The 24,121-nt window shown below is 36.4% G+C and overlaps 2 protein-coding genes across 2 annotated transcripts; one reads left to right on the forward strand and one right to left on the reverse strand.

Annotated features, from left to right (window-relative positions):
• Positions 1-14,454: 14,454 nt before the first annotated feature.
• On the forward strand, positions 14,455-15,278 carry LOC142179954 (uncharacterized). Its single transcript, XM_075250856.1, has 2 exons — positions 14,455-14,497; positions 14,590-15,278. Exons 1-2 carry the CDS (start codon positions 14,455-14,457, stop codon positions 15,276-15,278), a joined length of 732 nt encoding a protein of 243 aa, XP_075106957.1.
• Positions 15,279-20,739: 5,461 nt separating this feature from the next.
• On the reverse strand, positions 20,740-23,123 carry LOC107806673 (scarecrow-like protein 8). Its single transcript, XM_016630874.2, has one exon. It carries the CDS (start codon positions 22,891-22,893, stop codon positions 20,980-20,982), a length of 1,914 nt encoding a protein of 637 aa, XP_016486360.2. The 5' UTR covers positions 22,894-23,123; the 3' UTR covers positions 20,740-20,979.
• Positions 23,124-24,121: the final 998 nt, after the last annotated feature.

The following is a 24,121-nucleotide window of genomic DNA, read 5'->3' on the forward strand; positions in this document are numbered from 1 at the left end:
TTTTATTTCTCCGGTTTTTCGTTATTTTAATACTACAACACAAACATAGCAACTTAACATAATTTAAATTCAGTACAACTAATGAAAATACATGACACGAAAAATATAAAGATAAAATACTACACTCAACATATACATGTGTTTGTTTAATCACTACCACATATTATTCTCTGCTCCAACCACTTAAATTTTTCTTTTAGCTTATTTTTTTTCTTCCGCCTCTTTTAGTTTCTCCTGCACTGCCGCAATTTATCGTTGTATTTCAGAGATCTGGCGTTGGTATTCACCGTTCATATTCCAAACATACTGGAAACATGATTTGTAGTATTTCTGGTTAATGGATTCATCATACCATTCCTCAAACATACATTGATTTTTGTCATTGCGTCCAAACAATTGTTGACATATCCAGTATATGCGCCTAACATTACCATCTGACCAACATGCCTTCAAAATCGCACGTTTTCCACAATAGCACCTTGGTTGGTCATTGCGTCCAGATATTTGTTAATGCAAAAAAAATGAAAAATTTATGAAAAGTTTTGCTATTTGTTTTGGTTAAGCGCAGATAATAACTAAAATGTGCTAGTAGACAACACACATAACGTGGTATTTCACCGCACTATACTTCGCGTGTTAAAAATTCTTTCGGGTACAAAACAGCTTTTTCAGAAGATAGCTTTTGTAGGCGAGCAGCTTTTTAGGTCGACAAGACAACTCACATAACGTAGTATTTCACCGCGCTATGCTTTCGTGTTAAAGATTTTTTCGGGTACAATACAAATTTTCTGCCTGTATTTCTCAAATCTTTTCACTGGTATTGGCATAATTCAACACTCATTTCTATCAATGACGATGCACCTATAGTCCTTTCAACAAACCTCTCCGCCATTTGCTTGAATGACATCCGCACCATGGAAGTGACAGGCATTCCACGTGCAGACTTCAATAACCCGTTGAAAGACTCTGACACATTTGTAGTCAGAATTCCCCATCTTCTGCCACCATCCGCATGCAAAGTCCACTTGTCAAGCTCATGTCGCATCAACTAACGATAGGCTCCCTTGTCTTCCTGCCTGATAGATTCCACGCGCCTTCTGAATTTATACTCTTGGTGATCTGTTGCAGACATCCACATTAAATCATGAAAATCCTTGTTGGGATATGCCTTCTGGAAATTGGCCTTCAGGTGCCTCACACAGTAATGGTGGTAGGCATACGGTTCCTGTCATGCAAGCAAATTCTTTACAGAACTTAAAATACTACCATGCCGATCAGATATTAGACAAATACCTGAACGTTGTTTGATAACGTACTCTTTCAAGTGGTTCAAAAATAGTGTCCACGTCTCTTGGCTTTCATTGGCACAAATAGTAAAAGCTAAGGGAAATATACTTCCATTACCTTCTACTGCAACGGCGATCAACAACTTAATATCATACTTTCCATAGACATGAGTGTCGTCTATGGATATTACCGGCCGGCAATGCAGAAAACCATCAATTGTTGGTTTAAATACCCAGAATACATATTTGAATATATGTTTTGGTATTCCCGGACTCCGCTCAAGCTTCCATTCAACAACAGTCCCGGGGTTAAAGTATTGCAATACAGCCATGTACCTGGGTAGAGATGCAAAGGACTTATCCTAGTTACCATAAACAATTTCAAGCGCACGTTTGCGCCCGAGAAATGTCTTTCTTTTGGTAATGGTGCACCCATATTTCAGGTGGACGGATGTTATATACTCTTTGATCTTGTACCTTATGGACGCTTCAATGTGTGGAATCAAGACAAGAGAAATTAAGTCAGCATTCAAGTTAAAATGATTCCCATTGAATGTGTCCATTTCACAATTGTGGGTGCCAATGTATTTACCCACAACCCACATATTTGTTTTCTTCTTCCTCGCACGCAGCATCCAATTACAACCCGTAAACCATCTACGGCAGACTACCTTGTATACATCTGGAGATGACTCGCGTACCGTGATCTCACGACACTCTTTTACGCTGTACATTAGCACCGCCCTGGTTAGACGCGCTTTATCGGGAAAAAGCATGCCCTTTGACAATACCGTTGCTCTAGATTTATCCCACATTGCTATCCGAATTTTATCAATATCCCTTGTGAGGGCGTCCATATCCGGCATACTTGGCAAATAGTCAAGGTAGGGAATCTCCCTTTAATGAAACGGCATGTGGGTCTCGTACACTCTTGGTCTAACGGGGGGTGGAGCATGCTCCTTCGTCAAATCAGGTCCAGCATTCTCTTCCTCCTCATCATCACCCTCATCAGGGAAGGGTGTTTCATCTCTAGACTCATCGACATTGTTGTCATAATCACTATTCTCTTCCTGACTCTGTGCATCTATCAGATCTTGATTAAATATATCATCTTCGGTCAATTGAGTAAGGACAGGACCTTCAAGATGCTCGTTTTCACTGCACAACCAACAAAATAATGAGTTACTCAAATTGATAAATACTTTATATATAGCTTTATTATTTCACTTACAAATCGTAATGTGTTGACATCCCATGATGGGCATTATCCTGTTAGTGATAACTCCCGGATGGACCACCATGATCCAACATACCAGAACTAGGCATATTCCAACTGGACGTTGGTTCATAACTTGTAAAATTCATATCTGGCCGGTACCCCCTGTGAAATATATGAGTGTTAATACAAATTCAATACAGTAAAAATAAATATCGTAACACAAAGAAAAATTGAAGTTTACTACTTGTCTTGTGGATTATGTAAACTAGGAGAGAAATTATTTCCTCGCTCCTCATTCGCTCGTGGAGATAAGTTTAGATCGGGCCAAACTCTTTCAGCCGGAACCTGTTCGGCTAAAACTGCTCCAAAATAACCATTCGATGATTGAGGGATATCCCTGCTTTGTGCAACCTCATTATTGCGAACGTCTTCAACCTTTACGTACATTTCTAATATTTTTATCACAAGAAATTTCCGGTATTCATCCGGAGTCCTCAAAACATCTCTCAGAGTTTCATCGTCCTCGATGTTAAACTCAGCATAACAAGCAACCCCTTGCGGAGTGACAGAATACGGATATCTTCCGGTTACTTTAAAGTTCACCGAACGTTTGCTCACACTCATTTTTTTACATAACAACGATACCAATGTATCGTACTCTATTGTAAGTGGCAACTTAACATGACACTTCACTTACAAATTGTAATGCGTTAACATCCCATGATGGACATTATCCACACACCCCCTCCCCCCAATATAATGAAACCCTTATTCTTCGCTCTTCAGACATTATGACAAAATGCAAAATAACTTAACGAAGAAATATTTCAGAAGACTTGAGAATATTTGTAAATAGATTTTTAGAAAATCCTTAACCTCTTTAAATAAGGAAAAAAACCAATCCGGGGTACAATTTGTTTAGGAATAGCGCTTTAAATAAGGGTGCTATACCCAGTTGAATTATTGTTATGTCAGTTAAGATCCAGAAGAATTATAGGTGGACCCATATAATATGTATAGCGCGGTAAGTAAAAGCGTTATATATATAACACTTTTTAAAAGGGCGTTATACATATTTTGGTCTCTATATTCTTTTTGCACACATTTTATTCTTTGAGTCCAAAAAAACCATATTTTGGTTCCGGACTCCGGTCTAAACTAACCATAAACGGAAAAAAGATAGGAAGCAACTCAATACATGTTTCTCCAGTATACCAAACCTTTGGAACTTGTGCTTGCTATTTCTTTGTTGTGACTGTCGAAGTAAATACGAATGCCTCTACACTGGATATAACTCAGTAAATGTTATTCACTTGGCAGTAGTAAAACTTTGGAATTGATTGGCAGACTTATTGTCGCGATCCAAAATCTCACATTAGGAATTGTGATGGCACCTAAATTTTAAGACTGGCTAAGCCTAACACCTAATGATAAATAGCAAAAATAACGACTAAGCTATTAATTTAAACTGATAAATAACATCAAAAACCAAAACAGAGCAACAATCATAAAATCTCCAAAACGGGTGGAACTAAGTCATAAGCTATGCTAATATACACTAAGAATATCTAATACAATATTGTTCGGAAACAAAAGAAACAGTAGCATAAGATCACTAGAAGGTGACTCCGAGACCTGCAGGCGTCAAGCAGGTATACCTTGAAATCTCCGCAAAGTCTGAGTCATCTTATTGGTGTCCGCCATAGACAGAAGTAACTGGATCTGCATAAAAATATGCAAAAGAATAGCATGAGTACACCACAACGATACCCAGTAAGCATCAAGCCCAACTTCGATGGAGTAGTGACGAGGTCAGGTCAAGACACCTACTAGACATAGAAATCTGAACAATGTATTAATATAATCTAATCTAATAATAGAAAGTAAAAGCAATAAATGACAACAAAGTAGATTATCAATATAAGGCTAACAATGGAAGTGAAAGAAATAACGACAACAAAGAGTGAACTGTCACTACCCAAAATCCACTATAGGCCATGATGGCGCCCACCCAACGTCATCGTCACGCAAGCCAACACTTAATTATTCATTTTATTATTATTTTTAAAATCATGAATCTTAATTAGATAGAGAGGTCAGTGCATTTAAAATAAATCGTAGTTACGTACAATTTAATTAAATAATAAGTAAAAGTGTATCAATGTAAAATAATTCAAAAACAAATTCTAGAACACCCCCAAAATTGGGTGTCACAAGTGTATGAACAACTACTAGAAGGTACAATAACAATACAACATCTGTCTGGAATACAAGTTAGACAGAAAAATATAATTAATTCTGATGGAGACTCTGTAAAATGCGGATCGTAACAAGGGATGCAACTTACCGTAAAGTCCCCGCAATAGCCGCGCTTTTGCGCCCAAAAGACCACCAGAAATATATATACTTGTACAATAAGTGCAGAAGTGTAGCATGAGTACGTAAATTAATGCATACCCAGTAAGTATCTAGCCCAACCCCGGAGAAGTAGTGACAAGAGGTCGACATTGATACTTACTAGTGGTCCAATAAATCAAACACAGTAGAAAGTAAGCAAGTATGAGGCATGGTAAATAAACAATGTAAACAAATATATGTACGTGGTACGATCCTCCTCTGAACAGTAAACACAAACTCTCAATTTTTGGTTGCCTCCTCAATCGGAGTATATGTAAAATGGTCCCCACCAGATAGGTCGTCACAACTCAATAATGAAAACTCACGGATATGCTGACTTCTTGTCAAATATTACGCACGATTATGCCGAGGCGAACGGCCCGATCCCATAAGAGTATTTCATGATGTTGCCGAGGCGAACGGCCCGATCCCATAAGAGTATGATATATGATACTATTGAGGCGAACGACCCGATCCCATAAGAATATGATACTGCCAAGGCGAAAGGCCCGATCCCATAAGAATATGATACTGCCTAGGCGAACGGCCCAATTCCATAAGAATATAATACTTCCGAGGCGAATGGCCCGATCCCATAAGAATATGATATTGCCGAGGCGAACGGTCCGATCCCATAAGAATATGATACTACCAAGGCGAACGGCTCGATCCATTAAGAATATGATACCGTCGAGGCGAATGGCACAATCCCATAATAATATGATACTGCCGAGGCGAACGGCCCGATCCCATTAGAATAAGAAGTTTAAACAGGTCCTTGACCCCATTCACGAATATACGTGAGTTATGAAATTTAAGGAAGCTTTTCGATGAAAACGTACAACGCGGGAGAAATTCGTAAGGGAAGCACAATTATTCCGTGACTAATCAAGTAGTCAAATCTCTATAATAGTGAGTCTATCAATCTACGCAAGCCTAGTCTCAAGTCGTAATGCGAAATAAAGGAATTAAATAAATACGGATAACTCAAATAGTACAATTAAAATATGGCGTGAATCTAAGTCTACCCGGACATATTCAGGAATCCTAGCATAGGCACAGACACTCATCATCTCTAACGTGCGCAGCTCCCACAACATGTAGCACATAATAGGTATAATACCTACGGGGTAGATTCCCCCTCACAAGGTTAGACAGGAGGCTTAACTCGCTCCGAAGTTCCATAACTGGCTCCAACGCCTCTCTAACACCTCAAACCAAATGCCATCGATCCGAAACAAGTCAAACAATCATGAAAACCAATAAACATATGCCCAACATCATAATTAATTAAATTACAACAATTTCCAACTCCGCTCGAAAAGTCAACAAAGTCAACCCTCAGGCCCACGTGCCCGAATTTCAAAAATTTTTAAAGATAAACATTACCTACAATACCACAAACTCAGATATATAATTTATTCCTAATTCTATTTCCAAACCTTTGGTCAAAATCCAAAATTATCAATTCTAGGCTTTTCACTTAAAATTCCACAATTTCCATAATTTTTCATGTATAAATCTATATATAACTCATGTATTTAACTTGTAATAAGTGAGAATCACTTACCTCACATTGCTTGATGAATAACCCTTCAAATTACCTCCCCAAATTCGGCCATCCAAGTGAAAAACGAGAGAAATGAGAGCTAAGTCTCGATATAAAATAACCCATCTGCCCAACGATATTTCGCACCTACGAAAAAATCCATCGCAGGTGCGGTTCCCTCAAAGCCCAGGCAAATCCACTTCTGCGGACCAATTTCGCTCCTACGGGACTGCTTCTGCGGTCAAAACCTCTCTCCTGCGCATTCGCACATGCGGAGCCCTTCCGCTTCTGCGACTCCAACTCGTCCAGTTCATTTCCGCTTCTGCGGAATATTCTTCGCATCTGCGGGCTTGCAGATACGAAAATTTCCTCGCATCTGTAGCCTTTCCCAGCTCCAGTCATGTGCGCTTCTGCGACCGTTGGATCGCACATGTAGTCTCGCACCTGCAGCCAAAAACTCGCATGTGTGATTACACCAGAAGCCTTAAGCTTCATAAATTCTTTAAGTCCAAAATTTGATCTGATTCCAATCCGATTCGCACCCGGGGCCCCAACCAACAATACCAATGCATCCTAAAACATGATACGAATTTAGTCGAAGCCTCAAATCATGTCAAACAACATCAAAACTATGATTCGCCAATCGAAGCCTTTTTTTAAACTTTCAAACTTCGCTGAACGCGTCCAAATTATACTTAAACATCCCGGAATGACGCTAAATTTTGCGTGCAAGACACAAATCACGATATGAACCTATTCCAAGGCTCGGAACCCCAAACAGACATCGATAACATCAAAATTCACTTCAAATCAAACTTAGGAAATCCTTAAACTTTAAAAATGTCAACCTTCCATAATAAGTGCTGAAATGCTCCCGGGTGACTCGACACTAAACCCAAATAAACGCCCAGGTCCGAAATATCATACGAACCTATTGGAACCTTCAAATCCCGATTTTGAGGTCGTTTACTTAAAAGTCAAACCCTTGGTCAACTCTTCCAACTTAAAGCTTCCGAATTGAGAATTTTCCTTCCGAAACAACTCCGAACATCCCGAAATTTAATTCCGACCACACGTACAAGTTGTAATACATGAAGTGAAGTTATTCAAGGCCTCAAACCGCCGAACAACGCACTAGAGCTCAAAATGACTGGTCGGGTCGTTACATGAATATATGATAAAAATAACAAATAATCAAATACAATCAAAATACAAGTGAAATGATTTAAAGAAAAACAATAACCATTCAAGCCAACAAGCCATTCCAACATAGAATGTACAACAAGAATTACACTGAGATACCACACCTCATATTCACATTTCACAAATCACAATCTTCCTTATATCGCCACGTGAGCATTGTATTTATTTTAAAAATATTTTTTTCGAAATAGTGTCACGCACTTTAGCGTCCTTATCTCACCGCGTGGCTTCAAGTAATTCTCTTACTAGTAACACACGCATAAATCCCACCTTATCCCGCCGCATGCGCGTCAATATACTACCCTTATATTGCCACATGCATATCAATATCACAATACAATAATAAACTCGCATCACACGTGCCCATATGTCACAATATTACCAAAATTCAACAATATTAATGTCCACAACAAATAGCCTAGGGCTCAACCACAATGTGCACAAGAATCTTTATAACAACAAATCAATCGGGAAATAACTTAACAATGAAGGCTATTCTATAAAACAACAACTTTAATTAGATCATGATAATAGCTCTCAATAACTACAACTTCAATTCAATGTATAAGAATAAACTGAACAATAAAAAAATATGATATGTATCAACAACCTCAATTAGATGCATATAAGAGCAAACTCGACAACGAAAGGTAGAACATGTGTTAACAACTTCAATTAAGACATATAAGAGTAAATTCGACATGCAAAGATAGATCATGTAATAATAACTGTAATTAAAGCATATGAAGGTAAACTCGACAATGGAAGATAGAACATGTAATAACAACTTCAATTAAAGCATATAAGAATGAATTCAACAACGAAATATGTAACAAGTAATAACAACTTTAGTTAAAGGCATATAAGTAACCTAAGAGTCAAAACCGGTCAATTTTCATATTTAAGACTGTATACGTACTCGTCACCTCTTGTACACGTCTTTCACATAATTCAAATAGTGCAATTTACCCAAATTCTGCGGGGTAGTTCCTCCACACAGAGTTAGACAAGATACTTATCTCAACTAGGCCAAATTAATACTCAAAAATGGCTTTTCCCTTCAAATTGCCTCTGCATGGCTCAAATCTAACCAAAAATGACTTATTATCATCAAACAATGCAAGAGAAACCAATTTTGATTAATAAAGCTAAGATCTTTACACAATTCACCAAAAGTCAACAAAAGTCAACCCCTGGTTCGCCGGGTCAAAATCCGAGTCCAAGGGCATATCTCAACTGTACATAACCCTACCAGTCCATATATGTGTTTTGTTTTCAAATCCGAGTCCAATTCGACTCTCAAATCTCAAATTTTTATTTTTCAAAACATAGACAAAATTCCCCAAACTTGCTCTTTAAATTTCATGGATTAGAGGTTAAATCTTAGAAATAATCATGTGGTATAATTAAAAAATTGATCAAAATCCGAGCCTAGGGTTCAAAAATAAGAAAATGAGATCAAGTCCTATCTTTCCAGCCCTTTTGTTCATGTGCAGGAGTCGAAATTGCGAACCCTCGCAAATGCGAATAATGACTCGCAAATGCGGTGCCTAATAGCCCAGGGAAATGTCGCAAATGCGACACTCACTTTGCAAATGTGAAGTTTGTCCCTTTCGCAAATGCGACTAAATGATCGTAATTGCGACCTACCCAGCTTAAGACTAAACTTCGCAAATGCGAGTGGGTCATCTCAAATGCGATACCTGAGCCTTCCTTGTCCACTTCGCAATTGCGATGTCGGTGCTCGCAATTGCGATATCTGAGGTACCAGCAACCTGTAATGAGTCCAAATCAATTCGAAATACGTCCGAAACTCACCTGAACCCTCGAGGCTCCACACAAACATCCATACAAGTCTAAAACTATCTTATGAACTCACTTGTATAATCAAAATACCAAAATAATATCTGAAACCACGAATCGGATATCAAAACGCCTGAAATTTAAAAGAAAACTCAAGAATCACTAGAATTGTAACCAAGCATCCGATTCCGATCAAACCAACTCCGAATTACATAAATTTTGTAGACAGGTTCTAAATAGCAAAGCAGACCTATTTCAAATCCCAAAATTAAATTCTGAATTCGATAGCCATAAAGTCAACCTACAGTCAAACTTAAGAAATTTCTAAACCTTCAAAATATCAACTTTCGGCAAAATAAGTCAAATCAACCTAGGGACCTCGGAATTCAATTCCAGACATACGTCCAAGTCCAAAGTCACGATACGAACCTATCAAAGCCATCAAAATACCGTTCCATGATTGTTTTCATAAAAGTCAAACCTCGGTCAATATTTCCAACTTAAGCTTCTAAACCAAGAACCAAAGGGTCCAAATCAGCCCAAAACTTCCCTGAAACGAAACTAACTATCCTCACAAGTCATAAAACCACAAATACACACACATAAAGCTTCAAAAGAGGAAACGTGACTTAAATACATAAAACAGTCGGTCGGATCGTTACACTTATATATGATATGCTGCTTTTCTTAATATCTGCATTCATTCATCTAGTTCCCAAAGTGGTGAACACATTTTATATGCACTTAAAAGAAGACTGAAGAATAAATTGTTCACTTATTATCGAAAAGAAGTTTTTTCTCTTTCATATTTCTATTTTTGTCTATTCGCTTCGGTTAATCTAGTATCGTGTTGTTGTTATTGCTTACTGCTATTATTTTTTTTTCATATTTTTTTGTATTAAGAATCTATCAAAAATAACCTCTCTACCCTCATAAGGTATGGATCGATAAGGTCAACGTACACTCTACTTGTGAAATTTTACTGAATGTTTTGTTGTTGTTGTCTTCTTCATTATCGAAAATAAAAGAATTTGTTCAGTTGATTCAGGCTCATCGTCAAATAATGTTTTTTGCATGAAAGTTCTTCCTTTTTTGTTACTACTATTTTGTTCCCGAAGGCAATTAAGTGTACTTCCATAGAAGAGTTTTAACAACTAACTGCTTTGCATGTACCAGAACCTCCGATAAAATTTGAAGAAAGAGGGAACACCATATATGTCTGAATCAAATATCCAAATGCACATATGCTCTACTAAAAAGAAATAAAGCAAATCACCAAATAGAGTTCTTGATTAAGGGGGAAAAATAGAATTGCACAGAAGTAAAAGTCACAAAAATTTAAGAAACCAGAAAGAGCTAAAGCGAAAAAGTTGAAAAACTTACCAGAAGAGAACTTAACAGTGAAGAAGAAAAAGAACTGTAAATTTTAAACTCTGGAAGTGCAGTGAGACCAAAAAAAGTACTCCCTCTTTGATAATGACAAAGTACAACACACACATGTAAATAGGAAAAGAGCACCAAATTAATGCCCAATAAAATAGACCCAAGTTTATGATACACTTCACATAAATTAATAGTACAACTTCTAGATGCAGTGTTAGTACGCCCCAACTCTCATTTTTATATATTAGTAAAATAAGAGAAACGCTCTGCCAATTGCCAAACAACAGAAAACTCTCGCAAAGGATTTTTGCTCCCCGTCTTCGTCTTGTTGCTCGCATGTTCTGTAACGACATGATCGGTCGTTTTGAGCTCTAGCGTGTCGTTTGGCGGTTTGAGGCCTTGAATAGCTTCACTTCATGTATCATAACTTGTACATATAGTCAGAATTGAATTTTGGAAAGTTCAGAGTTGATTCGGATGGAAAATTATCAAATTTGGAAGTTTTAAGTTGGAAGAGTTGACTAAGGTTTGACTTATGAGTAAACGACTTTGGAATCGGGATTTTAAGGTTCCAATAGGTTTGAATGATGATTTCGGACTTGGACGTGTGTTCGGGTTGAGTATCGGGTGGTCCGAGAGTATTTTGGCGCTTATTATGGAAAGTTGGCATTTTGAAAGTCTAAGAATTTCCTTAAGTTTGGCTTGAAGTGGACTTTAGTGTTATCGATGTTCGTTTGGGGTTTAGAACCTTGGAATATGTTCGTATCATGATTTGTGACTTGTGCATAAAGTTTGGCGTTATTCCGGAATGTTTAAGTATGAATTGGACACGTTGTTGAAGTTTGAATGTTTGAAAGTTTAAAGAAAGGTTTCGATCCCGATCGTCGATTCATAGTTTTGATGTTGTTTGGTGTGATTTGAGGCCTCGAGCAGGTTCGTATTATGTTTTGGGACTTGTTGGTGTGATTGGACGGGGTCCTGGGGGCGTCGGGTGTGTTTCAGGATGGTTTCGGATCATTTCTCCCTGTTTTACTACTGTTGTTGCTGGTTCTGCTTTTGTTCTTCGCGAACGCAAAGGGAGTCACGCATTCGTGAAGAAGGAAAATTGGTGGCTTCCCTTTTGTGCTTCGCGAACGCGAAGGAGAACTTGCGAACGCGGAGGAGATCTGGGGGTCAGGGGGACTTTACCCTACGCGAACGCGACATGGTAGTCGCGAACGCGATGAGTCGTTGGGATTGTAGTGTTCCCTTCGCGAACACGGAAGGACAACTGCGAACGTGAATGAGGAGTTCTAGGCTGGGGGCAAGTTGGCCATCGCGAACGCGTGGGCTTGGACGCATCAGGCCTACGCGAACGCGACCATGGGCACGCGAATGCGATGAAGGACGGGCCTGGGCAGAATTATTTTAAATCGGGATTTTTGCTCATTTCACTCATTCCTCTCTTGTTTGGGCGATTTTTGGGGTGATTTGGAGGAGGCATTTTCATCATCAATCTTGAGGTAAGATATTTCTACAAATGCATGATTTACGTATGGATTTAAACATAAAATTTGTGGAAAATTATGGGATTTGGAGAAAAATCTAGAATTTAGTATTTTTGAATTTTGACCACGAAATTGAACATGGAATTAGGAATAAGCTATATATTCGAGTTCGTGGTACTATGGGTAGTGATTATCTTCAAGAATTTTCAGAATCCGGGCACGTGGGCCCCGAGGGTTGACTTTGTTTATTTTTCGAGCGGAGTTGAGAAGTATTATAAATTGTTAAATTATACTCATTAGAGTATATTTTTTGATTGATTTGCACCTTGTTTGACTAATTTCGGATCGATGGGCATTGGTTTGAGGTGTTAGAGAGGCGTTGGAGTCCGTTATGGAACTTCGGAGCGAGGTAAGTCTCATGTCTAACCTTGTGAGGGGGAAACTAACCCCCAGGTGATATAATTGTTATGTGCTACTAGTTGTGGGTGCTACGTACACACGAGGTGATGAGAGTCCGTACGTAGCGCAAGCATGTTTATGTCCGGGTAGACTTAGGATTTTATCATGTAATATTTGAATTATTTGAACTCCATTTGCTAGCTTAAATAATTGAATTTATAATTGAAATTGAATCAGAAATACACATATATTAGGCCGAGCTTTAACACTCTGAGTTGTTGGCGAATTATTTGAGAAACAGTATCACCTTGAGCCGTTGGCCAATTATTTGAGAAACGGTAAAGATTATATTCACTTTATGCTCTTGTACCTGTATTGTAAGCACGTGCCTCGTAATTCGATAAGTTCCTTCCTTTCTTGTGGAGCGGGCCGAACGCCTCAGCGGTATAATAGATGTATCTATGGTTCGTGTCGGTCGACCCTCGGCGATGTACACATTATTCTGGATCGGTTCATACCACCTTGGCATAAATGTATGTTATGTCGTTAGCAGTCCAAATATTCACGAGATTATCCTTCCATTAATGCCTGAATTTTATATGGTATTCCTTATCCGTTTGATACTGGCACTTGATACATATGAGCTGTTGAGATAGAATACGAGACTGAGAAATTTATACCTTTAAAAGAATTTTTGGAAGATTATATAACTTACAGTTTTACCCCATTATTATTGTTGTGCTTCATATCTGCTTATGATCTATCATATTGCTTTATTGGACCTCTAGTAAGTGTCGATGTCGACCCCTCGTCACTACTTCTCCGGGGTTAGGCTAGATACTTACTGGGTACGCGTTGATTTACGTATTCATGCTTCACTTCTGCACTAAATGTGCAGTATCTGACAGGTTCAATTGGTGGCCATCTGGGTGCGTAGGCACAGCTGCTGAGAAGACTTTATGGTGAGCTGCATTTCAAGCTACGTATCGCAGCCCACAGAGTCTCCATCGTACTATTTACTCTATCCTGTCCTATTTATATTCCAGACAGATGTTGTATTATTATTGTACTCCTTAATAAATGCTCATGTTTGTATTTGATGGCTTGTCTACATATTTTGTATTTCAGGATTTAATGAAAAACTGTTTATTCATTAGATAATAATAAAAATGAAGCTTGGTGCTTCATAGTCATGACAGTGAAAAGGAAAGGAAGCTATGATTTTTTTTTTTTTAGTGGAAAGGGGTGAAGGAAGAAAACATAAGAGTATAGGAAGATGAGAAAAAATTCTACTTTCAAATTTATTTATTTTTAAAAACAAAGGCAAAGTTTGGAGCTTTGTGCTCTATGGCTGACGATGGTAAGGGCTAAAGAAGAAGAAGAGAAACTAGGTTTCTCTCTTCTAAAGTCAAAATCTTTTTAATATTGTTAATTTTCAAAAAAAATGTAGGCGTTAAAAGTTTGGGTTGCAACTTATTTTTAGGAAAATCTACACTAAATGCCCATTCAGGTCAAGAAAGTAGATCGGCTCATTCTATTCATTGTTTTGCTCATCAACTTCAATTAACTCTTGTAGTGGTTTCAAAAAAGTGTATTCAAGTAGGAGAACTTGTGTTGTTGGTTTCAAATATTTTGAATGTGCTGGAAGCTTCTTTTAAACGTATGGATGAACTTTGAAAATCTCAAAAAGGAAAACTTCAAGAGGAATTAGATATGAGTGAGCTAAAAATGTGTAGATGCTTAAATCAAGAGCTCGGTCTTGTTAAAGCTGGTGATACTCGTTGGGGATCTCATTACAAGTCGTTTGAAAATTTTATACTTTTTTTTACTCTATTATTAATGTACTTGATACCCTTATTGAAGATGCAAGAACTTTAGATGAAAGAGCTAAGGCATTAGGATATCTTAGAAGTTGCCAAACGTTTGAGGTTGCTTTTATGTTGCATTTAATGAAAGATATTTTGAGAATCACATATGATCAAAATATATCGGGCTCCAGAAAAAAAGAGCAGGATATTGCTAATTCCATGATACTTCTTGAAGTAGCAGAAAATAAACTTCAGACGTTAAGAGTTGATGGATGGGATCCACTTAAAGATAAGGTATCAACATTTTGTATCAAGCATGATATTCTAATACCCAATTTTGATGAGCCATATGCTAACTTTGGAAGACCACGACGTAAAGTTGTTGGTCATATTACTTTATATCATTATCGTGTGGATGTATTTTATAAGATTATTGATTGGCAACTTCAAAAATTTAATGACTGTTTCAATGAGGGGACAAATTATTTGTTTAATGGAGTAGCTTGCCTGAATTCATTTGATTCATTTTCTAAATTTAACATCAGGAAGATAGTGAAAATGGCTAAATTATATCTTGACGACTTTGATGAATTTAGTTTGGGTGTCCTTGAGAATCAACTTATTAATTACATTATTGATGTATGTGATTTTGATAAAAGGTCCTCAAATTTAGGTAGACTTGGTGAACTTTCAATAAAACTAGTTGAAATAAAGAAGAATATTACTTATCCTCTTGTATTGTGAAATTTGTTTTGCTTCTGCTAGTTGCCACTGCCACCATTAAAAGAGCTTTTTCTGCGATGAAGTTTATGCGGAATCGAATGGATGATGAATTTTTAGATGGTTGCATAGTACCTTATGTAGAAGGAAAAAAAGTATTTCGTACTGCTTCTAATGAGTCTATTATAAAAATATTTCAAGAGATGAAACCTCGTCGAATACAATTATAATAGTATTTTGTATTATGCTTTCACTAGTATTTTTTGTTAATTTCTTTATATTAGTTTCAATTTATACAATTGTTAATTATATTACAAGTATTTTTATTATTTAGCAAAATATTGCGTATTTTAGTTTAAAAGCTTTCAATGCACCCATTCTTTGGTGTTTTTTTTTAATTTACTTATCCAAAGTTTGAACACCCTTCGTGAAATTTCTGGCTACGCTATTGTAGGGCTTTGAGTGTGATCTTCATAAGCATTACAGATAACGTTTTTCGGGAAATCGCTGAAGAAACTTCTGCAGCAATGGCATGAAAGAAGCTGGAAGGTCTGTATTGTAAGAAATCAATGATAAACCACCTCTACCTGCAAAAGAAGTTACACATTCTCCGTATGAATGAAGGTATACCTGTTAAAAACTCACTTTGTTGAGTTTTATTCAATTATAATGGACCAAAAAAACATAGATATTAAAATTGAGAGCGGGGAATAGACCTTGATTGTGTTATGTTCCTTACCACCGTCTTACGATTTTTTTGCTCATACGTTGTTATATGGGAAAGACAATATTTCAGTGGAAGATGTTAGGAATGCACTAAAATCTAAAGAGTTGAAAAAGAGCTTTCCAGGAAGCAGAACTAAGGGCAAAGGTCTTGTGAGCAGAGGAAGAACACAATAGAAAGGCTAATAGAAATTAGTCATCAGTCATATCAAAATCTAGAGCAAGAAAGCAGAACTATTATGAGTGGGGGAACAAGGTCACTACAAGAGAGATTAACCTAAGCCGAAAGAGAAAAGAGAAAAGCAGAAAGTAAATAATCTGCAAATATCTTTGACACTGCCAACAATTCTAATGATAGTGACTATGTAAGGGAAGTTTGTGCCGTGAGTTTTAGTTATGGGATGAATTTATGGATTCTTGATTCTGGCGCCACTTTCCACATGTATTCATATAAGAATTAGTTTGAAACTTACAAGCAGATGAGTGAGAAGATTTACATGAAAAATGATAATCCATTATCAGAGGATTGGAAAAACTTAAATCAATTATTTTTTTTCTTTATTTGCTTTGTATGATTATATGTTAGTTAACTCGTGATCTTTCGCAACAATATACATAAAAGAATAAGAAAAGGGGTTAATTCATATCGGGGTTTATTTGAAGTAAATTCCAAGGGGGTTATGAGCAGTCCTCATTAAATTTCATCTTAATAACATTTATGTTTCAGCTTCTTTCCCTTCCAAACAGACATTATGACACTAACAAATACTCCAGTTGGCTTTGTTTCAGGTAACCGTGTATTCTTCCAGTCTGTGAATCTCATAAATTCATTGCACGATCTCATTTATGTCACATTTCCAATTTTGTACTTTGGTTGCTTTTTATGCTTATCCCAATATTTATGTAATACGCATTTATGATTTATTTAATACTCCCCCGGCCACAAAAATAATTAATTTGTATTAGGCACACCTATTAAGAAAATATTAAATTCTAAACAAAAATAATTAGTGTGACTAAACTACCCTTAATTAAATATTGCAGCATAGTTATAGTTATACTTACTTCTCTTCTAAAATCACTACATTATTCAAAATAAAATTTGAAACTTTTGCTAAAATTTTAAGAACGTCTTTGGAAAAACAAACTGGAGTAGTTGTTCTCTGAGTGTTTGAATGACTTTTCAGTTGATGCTATTTAATTCTACTAATTTAATGTGAGGAGTAAAAGACTTTTAGAGATACGTACATAAGAATAATTTTTAAAAAATTAATTAAATTATTTTTTGATTATATAAATAAACACTTATTTTGAATCAAAATAATAATACAAATTGAATTTTTTTATTGTGGACCGGAGGGAGCATTATACCACACTGGCACACCATAGTCTCTCTTGTTGATATCACTATTATCCTTTGGTTGGGTTGGGAAATATTGGAATTTAATCATGTGGGGGACCTCTTTTTAAATTTTGGAAACTTACTTTTTGTCAATTATCAATTGCTCGTAACAGCAGTAGCTAAAGTTTCTTACTTTATGGCCTGCAAATTGTACTCTTGTCTGCAATGCTTGCCCATGCTTAACAGTTTCAAGTGAATAAAGATAGTGCTGGCACTGTTCAGTGTGTTTCATTTGAAAGGATATTACATTATATAACATGGTAATTACTAATCCGAGCTGATTGATCACAGTCAGTAAGTACCTAATCTACGGTATAAATTATGGGTTCATCTGAATCTAAAATTTTTGGCTCACGCTCCATATGTTAGAAATCCATTAAATAAGTATAAAATTATAAATACACTGTTCATCCCATTTTAATTGTAGTTTTAGCTTTTTCACTTCGATTGAGAAAAATAATAAATAAGAAATATAAGATATAATTTACTAAGTTACCACTATTAGCTTTTTGAGAATTGAGCAAAATTAAAAAGAAGTACTACTATTTTAAATTAAAGTTATGGTTGGATACAACTAACAAATTTAGTCTTGAAATATTAAAGAGATAGTTATCTTAGGACAAAATTTTTGAATTAAAGCGATAGTTAAAATGGAACGAATTGAGCAATAAATCTGGGTTGTGATAGAATTTGAATTCAATCCCACAAAGTTCAAACCCTTAGTTTGCCTTTATTCACATTCCTATATCATTGAGTTAATGAAAAGTCTAATCTCACGCTAAGTACAGAAATGTTAACATCTTATCCCAAATTTAGGTAGAAGAAGAGGCTTTGGAAATTTTTGGTTGGAGGTTTTCAATTATTTGTAGTAGGAAACAATTATGAAAGACCTATGTCGTGAATGAATAAATCATATAGATATATGTTTAATACAAAACTAATGGGGTCCAACACATAGTGTTATGTCCTCCTGAACTTAATAACCCTAACAGTGGTGTCCTTAATTTCCCTCCTCTCAATTGATCACTCCTCCTTTTCACCACAAACATTTTAGCTTTGCATCGTGGATTCCATTAGTCCACTCCTACCTTTTCAATTCTTTCACAATAACTTGCCTTTCAGAGTACCCTAGATTTCTACCATTTAATTTGTAGCCTCCAAAAAAATACCCAACCCCCTAGATCTATAAAATAAAAAAAAGTATATACATTTGATAATGTAAAATTCATATTATAGTACTATCAATATATTTTAACATGTAAAATTGAATTAGTTATCATTTATATTAAGTTACATATTAATGCTTATCATAAAAACTTGTTTGTAATTAACTTATAAATGATGACATTGTGCAAACATGCATAAGATCTAACTCATAAACAGCACCACACACATTAGTTGAGCATAATTGTTAAGGTGGTAGCATAACATGAATTTTTTATTGCCTGCTTTTACCTCTTTTGGCATCAAAACGTTTAGGTCAATGTTGCAGGTGCTTTCATACGACAGTACAAATATTCAGGCATTTAGTTATGGATCATATTACCCCGGCACTAAGGGTCTTGAAACAACGGTAAAGTTGTCTTTGTGTGACCTATATGTCATAGGTTCGAGCCGTAGAAACAGTCATTAATTCTTGCATTAGAATAAACTGTCTATATTACACCCCTTGGGATGCGGCTCTTTCCCGAACCTCGCGTGAACGTGTGCGGAATGACTTGCGTAGAAGACTGCCTTTTTTTTAGTAATCTGTTAAAGGGTAGGATGTAGGGGTGTACAAACGAAACCGACAAACCGCACCAACCCGACAATCCGAGTCAAATCGAGAAAAAAAATCCAACTATGGTTTGGTGTTGGGAAAAAAAATCCGACTATAATTGGTTATGTTTGGTTTTAACTAAAAAAAGTCAAACCGAAACCAAACTAACCCGGCATTATATGTATAGAAGTTTTAAATATATTTAATACATAAAAATATTTATTGTAGTGTAGTTTATAAATATTTCTTAAGATATTTCATAATTTTATTTTTTAGCGTATTATCTCAAACTTGAACTTATAATTTTTTGATGCTCCAATAAGTTTTATAGTCCATAAATGTTAGTTACTCAAATAAATTGTAAACCAAAATCAAATCAATACTAATGCTAATAAAAAACTTGCAATTCAATTGTACTATGAATGAAAATAGTGTTGGATATTTATTTTTGGTTTATTCATGGTTTAGATAAAATGCATAACTTATTTTTCTTTTAGTATTTAGTTATGTAAATAATAGTAGTACTTATTAGTCGTACTTATTTTAGTAACTTAGTAATTTTAAATTATATATTTTTTCATTATGGCTTATTAATAATATTTATTTTATGTGATTTTATTATTTTTATTGTTGAATATTTTAGTACAATATCATGACTTATCTCATATTTATGTTATTTTATTGAAAAACACCTTATATAGTTCTGTTTTACTAGGATAAAAGAAATATTTGGAACACAAATTCTATATTTTGTGCTATGAAGACTTACTAAAAAGAAAACAGAAAAAATCCGAAAATTCGAAAACTCCGAGAAAAATCGAGATTAAAAAAATTGACTTTTATTGATTTGGTTTGGTCTTTAAATTTAATAACCCGACACAATTGATTTGGTTTGATAATTAAAAAATTCGAACAAACCCAACTTATATACACACCTAGCACGGTGATTACAAAATTAGGTGCAATCTTAAAGAGAAAGATAAAGCAAGACTAGTTTCAAAAGAAACTGGATTGCTTCATTGTTAATTTGGTATATTAGCACCCAATAATATACATGCGTAAGTGAGAAACAAACTCCTTTGGTAAAATGTTCGGTGGACGGTGGCAACCGGCTACGTGATAAAACAACACATTGGGAGTGTTTTGAACGAGGGATAAAGAATAATTAATCTCGAAATTAAATTTAAGAAGAGTTTATCTCATATTTGTTAGAAGAAACTTGTTGTATAAATAATATCGAGATTGTAATATTTTTTTATCCTCATGAAAAAGTGAAATAATTGATCCCGAAATAAGTAATCCTGAAATAAGTTCTTTCAAACGGAACAACACCTTACCCGTGAACCTCCCTCGACGCTCAAATAGTTAAAAGTAACACTAACAACAAAACAAAAAGATAAAAGAAGAATAAAGAAAAAAGAATAGCCATAGAACCAAATTCATTAATACACGTACTTCACCCAACCATATGACCCTGGTAAATAATCTAATTTGTGGACCCACAGTTTTTTAAGAGCTAAACACAAGTCAGCATTCTGCCAAACACTTAACCTAAAGAAAATCAAAATGCCTCCACAGCGAAACATGCACTAACACAATATCTTTAAAGGAATCTGAATAAAAGCATAAGCCTTTTTAAAATGTAGGTCATCATCCATTTCTTCTTCTGCATTCTAATTGATTAATAAGTAAACAATAACAAATTAAGAAACCTTAATACAGCAAATCACATTGAAGATTAATAATAATAAGCTAATCAGAATATTTCTTTTACTACTAATTAGAAAAGAAACACTTTTATGAGAATAACGACAATGAGTTCCGTGGGATACACAATTAAATTAACGCCAAGCAGATGCGACGGTAAGAGTTCGTCCCATCCAACCAAAACAGATACCTCCACTTTGTTCATTCACGGTAAAGCCCGGGTTGCCACGTGTCCCCGAGTTAAGCTTCGAACATAGTGAGTTAGCCACGAGTTGACTCATGGGCCTTTGCACGAACCCAGCCATGCTCATTCGGGCCCGCCACTTCCCGAACACTTCGCATCTTTCAACGCGGTCCCTCCCTTCGCACGCTACCGAGTTAGCCATCTTCCGACTCAGTCCTTCCTCGATCCTGACTCGTTCTAATTTATCCCTTGACACAGTCGCGTCCAGCGAGTCGAATAACGCTCCGTAATACCCACACGCCTCGTTCACACGCGCTAGAAACGGCGCCGTGTTCCCGTTCAATTCTTGCTCAACCACCGTTACCACCTTCGGCGATAATCCCTTCACTCGCCGGAGAAGCTCATCCCTTAAATTCTCCGTCGTCACGCTCTCGTCAGGCAATCTGTACAATTTGAATGCAAAATTCACTGCTAATGCCTCGTCAGGTTCAAGCCCCAGTTTTTCCCTGCTCAAATCAGTAATTTTACAAGCCATTACGTTGAAATACAAACAAACTCCAACTTTGTTAGCCTCGGCTGTCAGCTCCACGCCGATAGAATTGAGTCTATCGTCAACTCCGCCTACTTGCTCTGTGAAAGCCGTGATCTTTAGTACAGCTGGCTTTTCTGATTTCTTAGCAGCCAATGCATGCAGTAAATGCAAGTACTGTCCGCCTTGGCCGACGTCAAAATCAATGACGTGAATCTTGTTCGTAGGGTGGTCCGTTACAGCTTCAAGAATGGCTAGATTCGCAGCCATGAAACCGAGCTTGAAACATGGGGATACATCGTACAGATTCTGTGTAGATACCGTGTGTTCCTTGTTGTGCAACTCCAACACCGGCGGTGGGTAATCTGTGGGGTTCACGCGCGACCTCAAAGCCGAAACCATGTATGCTGTAGACCGCTGAATGGAAGAACCTCTGACGTTGGAAACCTGTGATAGGCGCGTGAGGATCTCTACTGCAACATGGTTTATACCTTCGGATATTGCAGTAGCAGCCTCTGTTATAGACTGCTTGGGACAAGAAATTGGCGGAGATTCTGTAGAAGAAGCACATGACGACGTCGATGAGGATGGTGATAGTGAAGCCAGTTTCTGATTCTGATTCTGGTTCTGGTTTTGGCTTTGACAGGGGCTAATCAGATTCTGTAACCACTCGTTGTTGGTAACAACTGAAACTGTATCGCCGTCCTCCTCATCGTTGTCGTCTAGGAGCTGTTTCTCGAGCTCTTGAAGCTGGTTCATCATCTTTTTCTCTGATTCCTGGGACAATAATTCTTGTCCAATGGTTGCTCTGTTATAAACCCCCGTGGAATAAGTCTGGATACCCGGATGTGAGAACCCGCTAATATTAGTATTAGCCAAAGGCAAAGCGGGCTGTGACCGGAGTTGTTGAAGAACAGGGAGAGTATGGCGCGTGTTCATCGTGGAAGCATTTGAATTAGAAGAAAACGAAGAGAATTCAGATGAAATCGAGGAAATAGCAACAGCAGAAAAATCTACAGGAGAAGCTTGCTGGTAACTTCTGGGCTTAACGTTACGAAGATAAAAGCCAAGCCCTTGTTGTTGCTGTTGTTGTTGTAAAATCATCTGCTGTTGCTGATTTTGTTGCTGCTGTTGTAGAAACTGAAATTGCTGCTGCTGTTGAAACTCCGCAAGAGATCGCTTCCCCATTAAATTGGGTCTCCCAAGCACGATCTGGTTAGCCAGGTCGGGCAAAATTCCAGAAAGCTGAGACCTGAGTGTGTTGTTATTCATGGTAGATCTCCCGGTGTTAATCCCACCGGCACCGTAGAAGTCGCCGGGAAAACCTGATGACATTTTTAATTTGCTCCGGCCAAATGGGCTTTTCGATCTGCAAAAGAAACCTCAAACTATTGCAAAAACTTTGGATATTTATCAAAATTCTGCATTACAGAAAAAAGACAGTTTCCTTATAGAGAGAGAAGAGAGAAATAAAGAGAAAGAGAGAGAATAGGTAGCTTCGTATTAAGCTGCTCCATTTGATTGATTCTTGTCATGATTATAAGTTGGGTAGTTTCGAATCAAGCGGCTATTGAGTCCTCTGGTTTTGTGGTCTTTTGTGTGCGTTATTTAATTTGAAATCCTTGTGTGCGTGCTCTTTCATTATTAGCCGTCGGATATTATGATTAATACTTTAATATGATTCTAGACATGATGGACGGTTAGAATTTGAGCAAGATGTACGATATATTCACTGAATTATCAAAGGTCTTTGGAGCTAGGGCCGGATAAGGACACACTAAACACGCGCTCCCTAATTACGTGGTTGTACGCATTAGAAGGCCAAAGAAACTGAGAATCTGGAATGATGTTAAAGTAGTCAGTGTAACTGACAAAGTTGTTAATTAATCATGTTCAAGGTTCCAACACTAAATTTAACAAAAGATCTTTAAAAAATAGCCAAAAGAATAACAAAAAGCAAAAAGGAAGGTGGCTGTGTTTTTAAATCAAGTTTATGATTATTGTCCCATTCTAGTGGTAATAAAATGGAACAAAACCGAAAACTGAATCAAATCAACCAAAAAAATTGATGCATTTTTATATGGTTTGATTTTAAATTTTAAAAATCGATCAAATTTAGTTTGACTTTGGTTTTAATTAAAAATAATCGAAAAACCCTAATCAAATCGACTCTAGAAGTAGCTATTTAAAATTTATTATTACAACGAGTGTTTTAAAAGGCGTGGGCGTAAGACGAAGCGTTTTTCATATACATCAGCGAAGCGTAAGCCCCGAGATACGGGGGCGTAAGCCCCTTAGGTATTTAATTTTTAATATTTTATAAAAAAATATATAATTACTTTAAATATTTATAAATAGTTAAAATTGCATAAAAATTGAAATATATATATATATATATATATATATATATATATATATATATATATATATATATATAGAGAGAGAGAGAGAGAGAGAGAGAGAGAGAGAGAGAGAGAGATGTTCCTTCCCCACAAAAAACTAATCAAAATAATTTATTATACGTTACTTAGAAGCACAACTAACTTGAGTTGAAAAGAATAAA

The sequence above is a fragment of the Nicotiana tabacum genome, chromosome 4 (genome assembly GCF_000715075.1).
Source record: "Nicotiana tabacum cultivar K326 chromosome 4, ASM71507v2, whole genome shotgun sequence".
Classification (NCBI taxonomy): Eukaryota; Viridiplantae; Streptophyta; class Magnoliopsida; order Solanales; family Solanaceae; genus Nicotiana; species Nicotiana tabacum.

Bases quoted from the DNA above. Each gene is read 5' to 3' on its own strand.
- LOC107806673 (XM_016630874.2), bottom strand. From the start codon at position 22,893: ATGTCATCAGGTTTTCCCGGCGACTTCTACGGTGCCGGTGGGATTAAC.
- LOC142179954 (XM_075250856.1), top strand. From the start codon at position 14,455: ATGTGTAGATGCTTAAATCAAGAGCTCGGTCTTGTTAAAGCTG. The intron at 14,498-14,589 runs GTGATACTCGTT...CCCTTATTGAAG, and splicing joins GCTCGGTCTTGTTAAAGCTG to ATGCAAGAACTTTAGATGAA.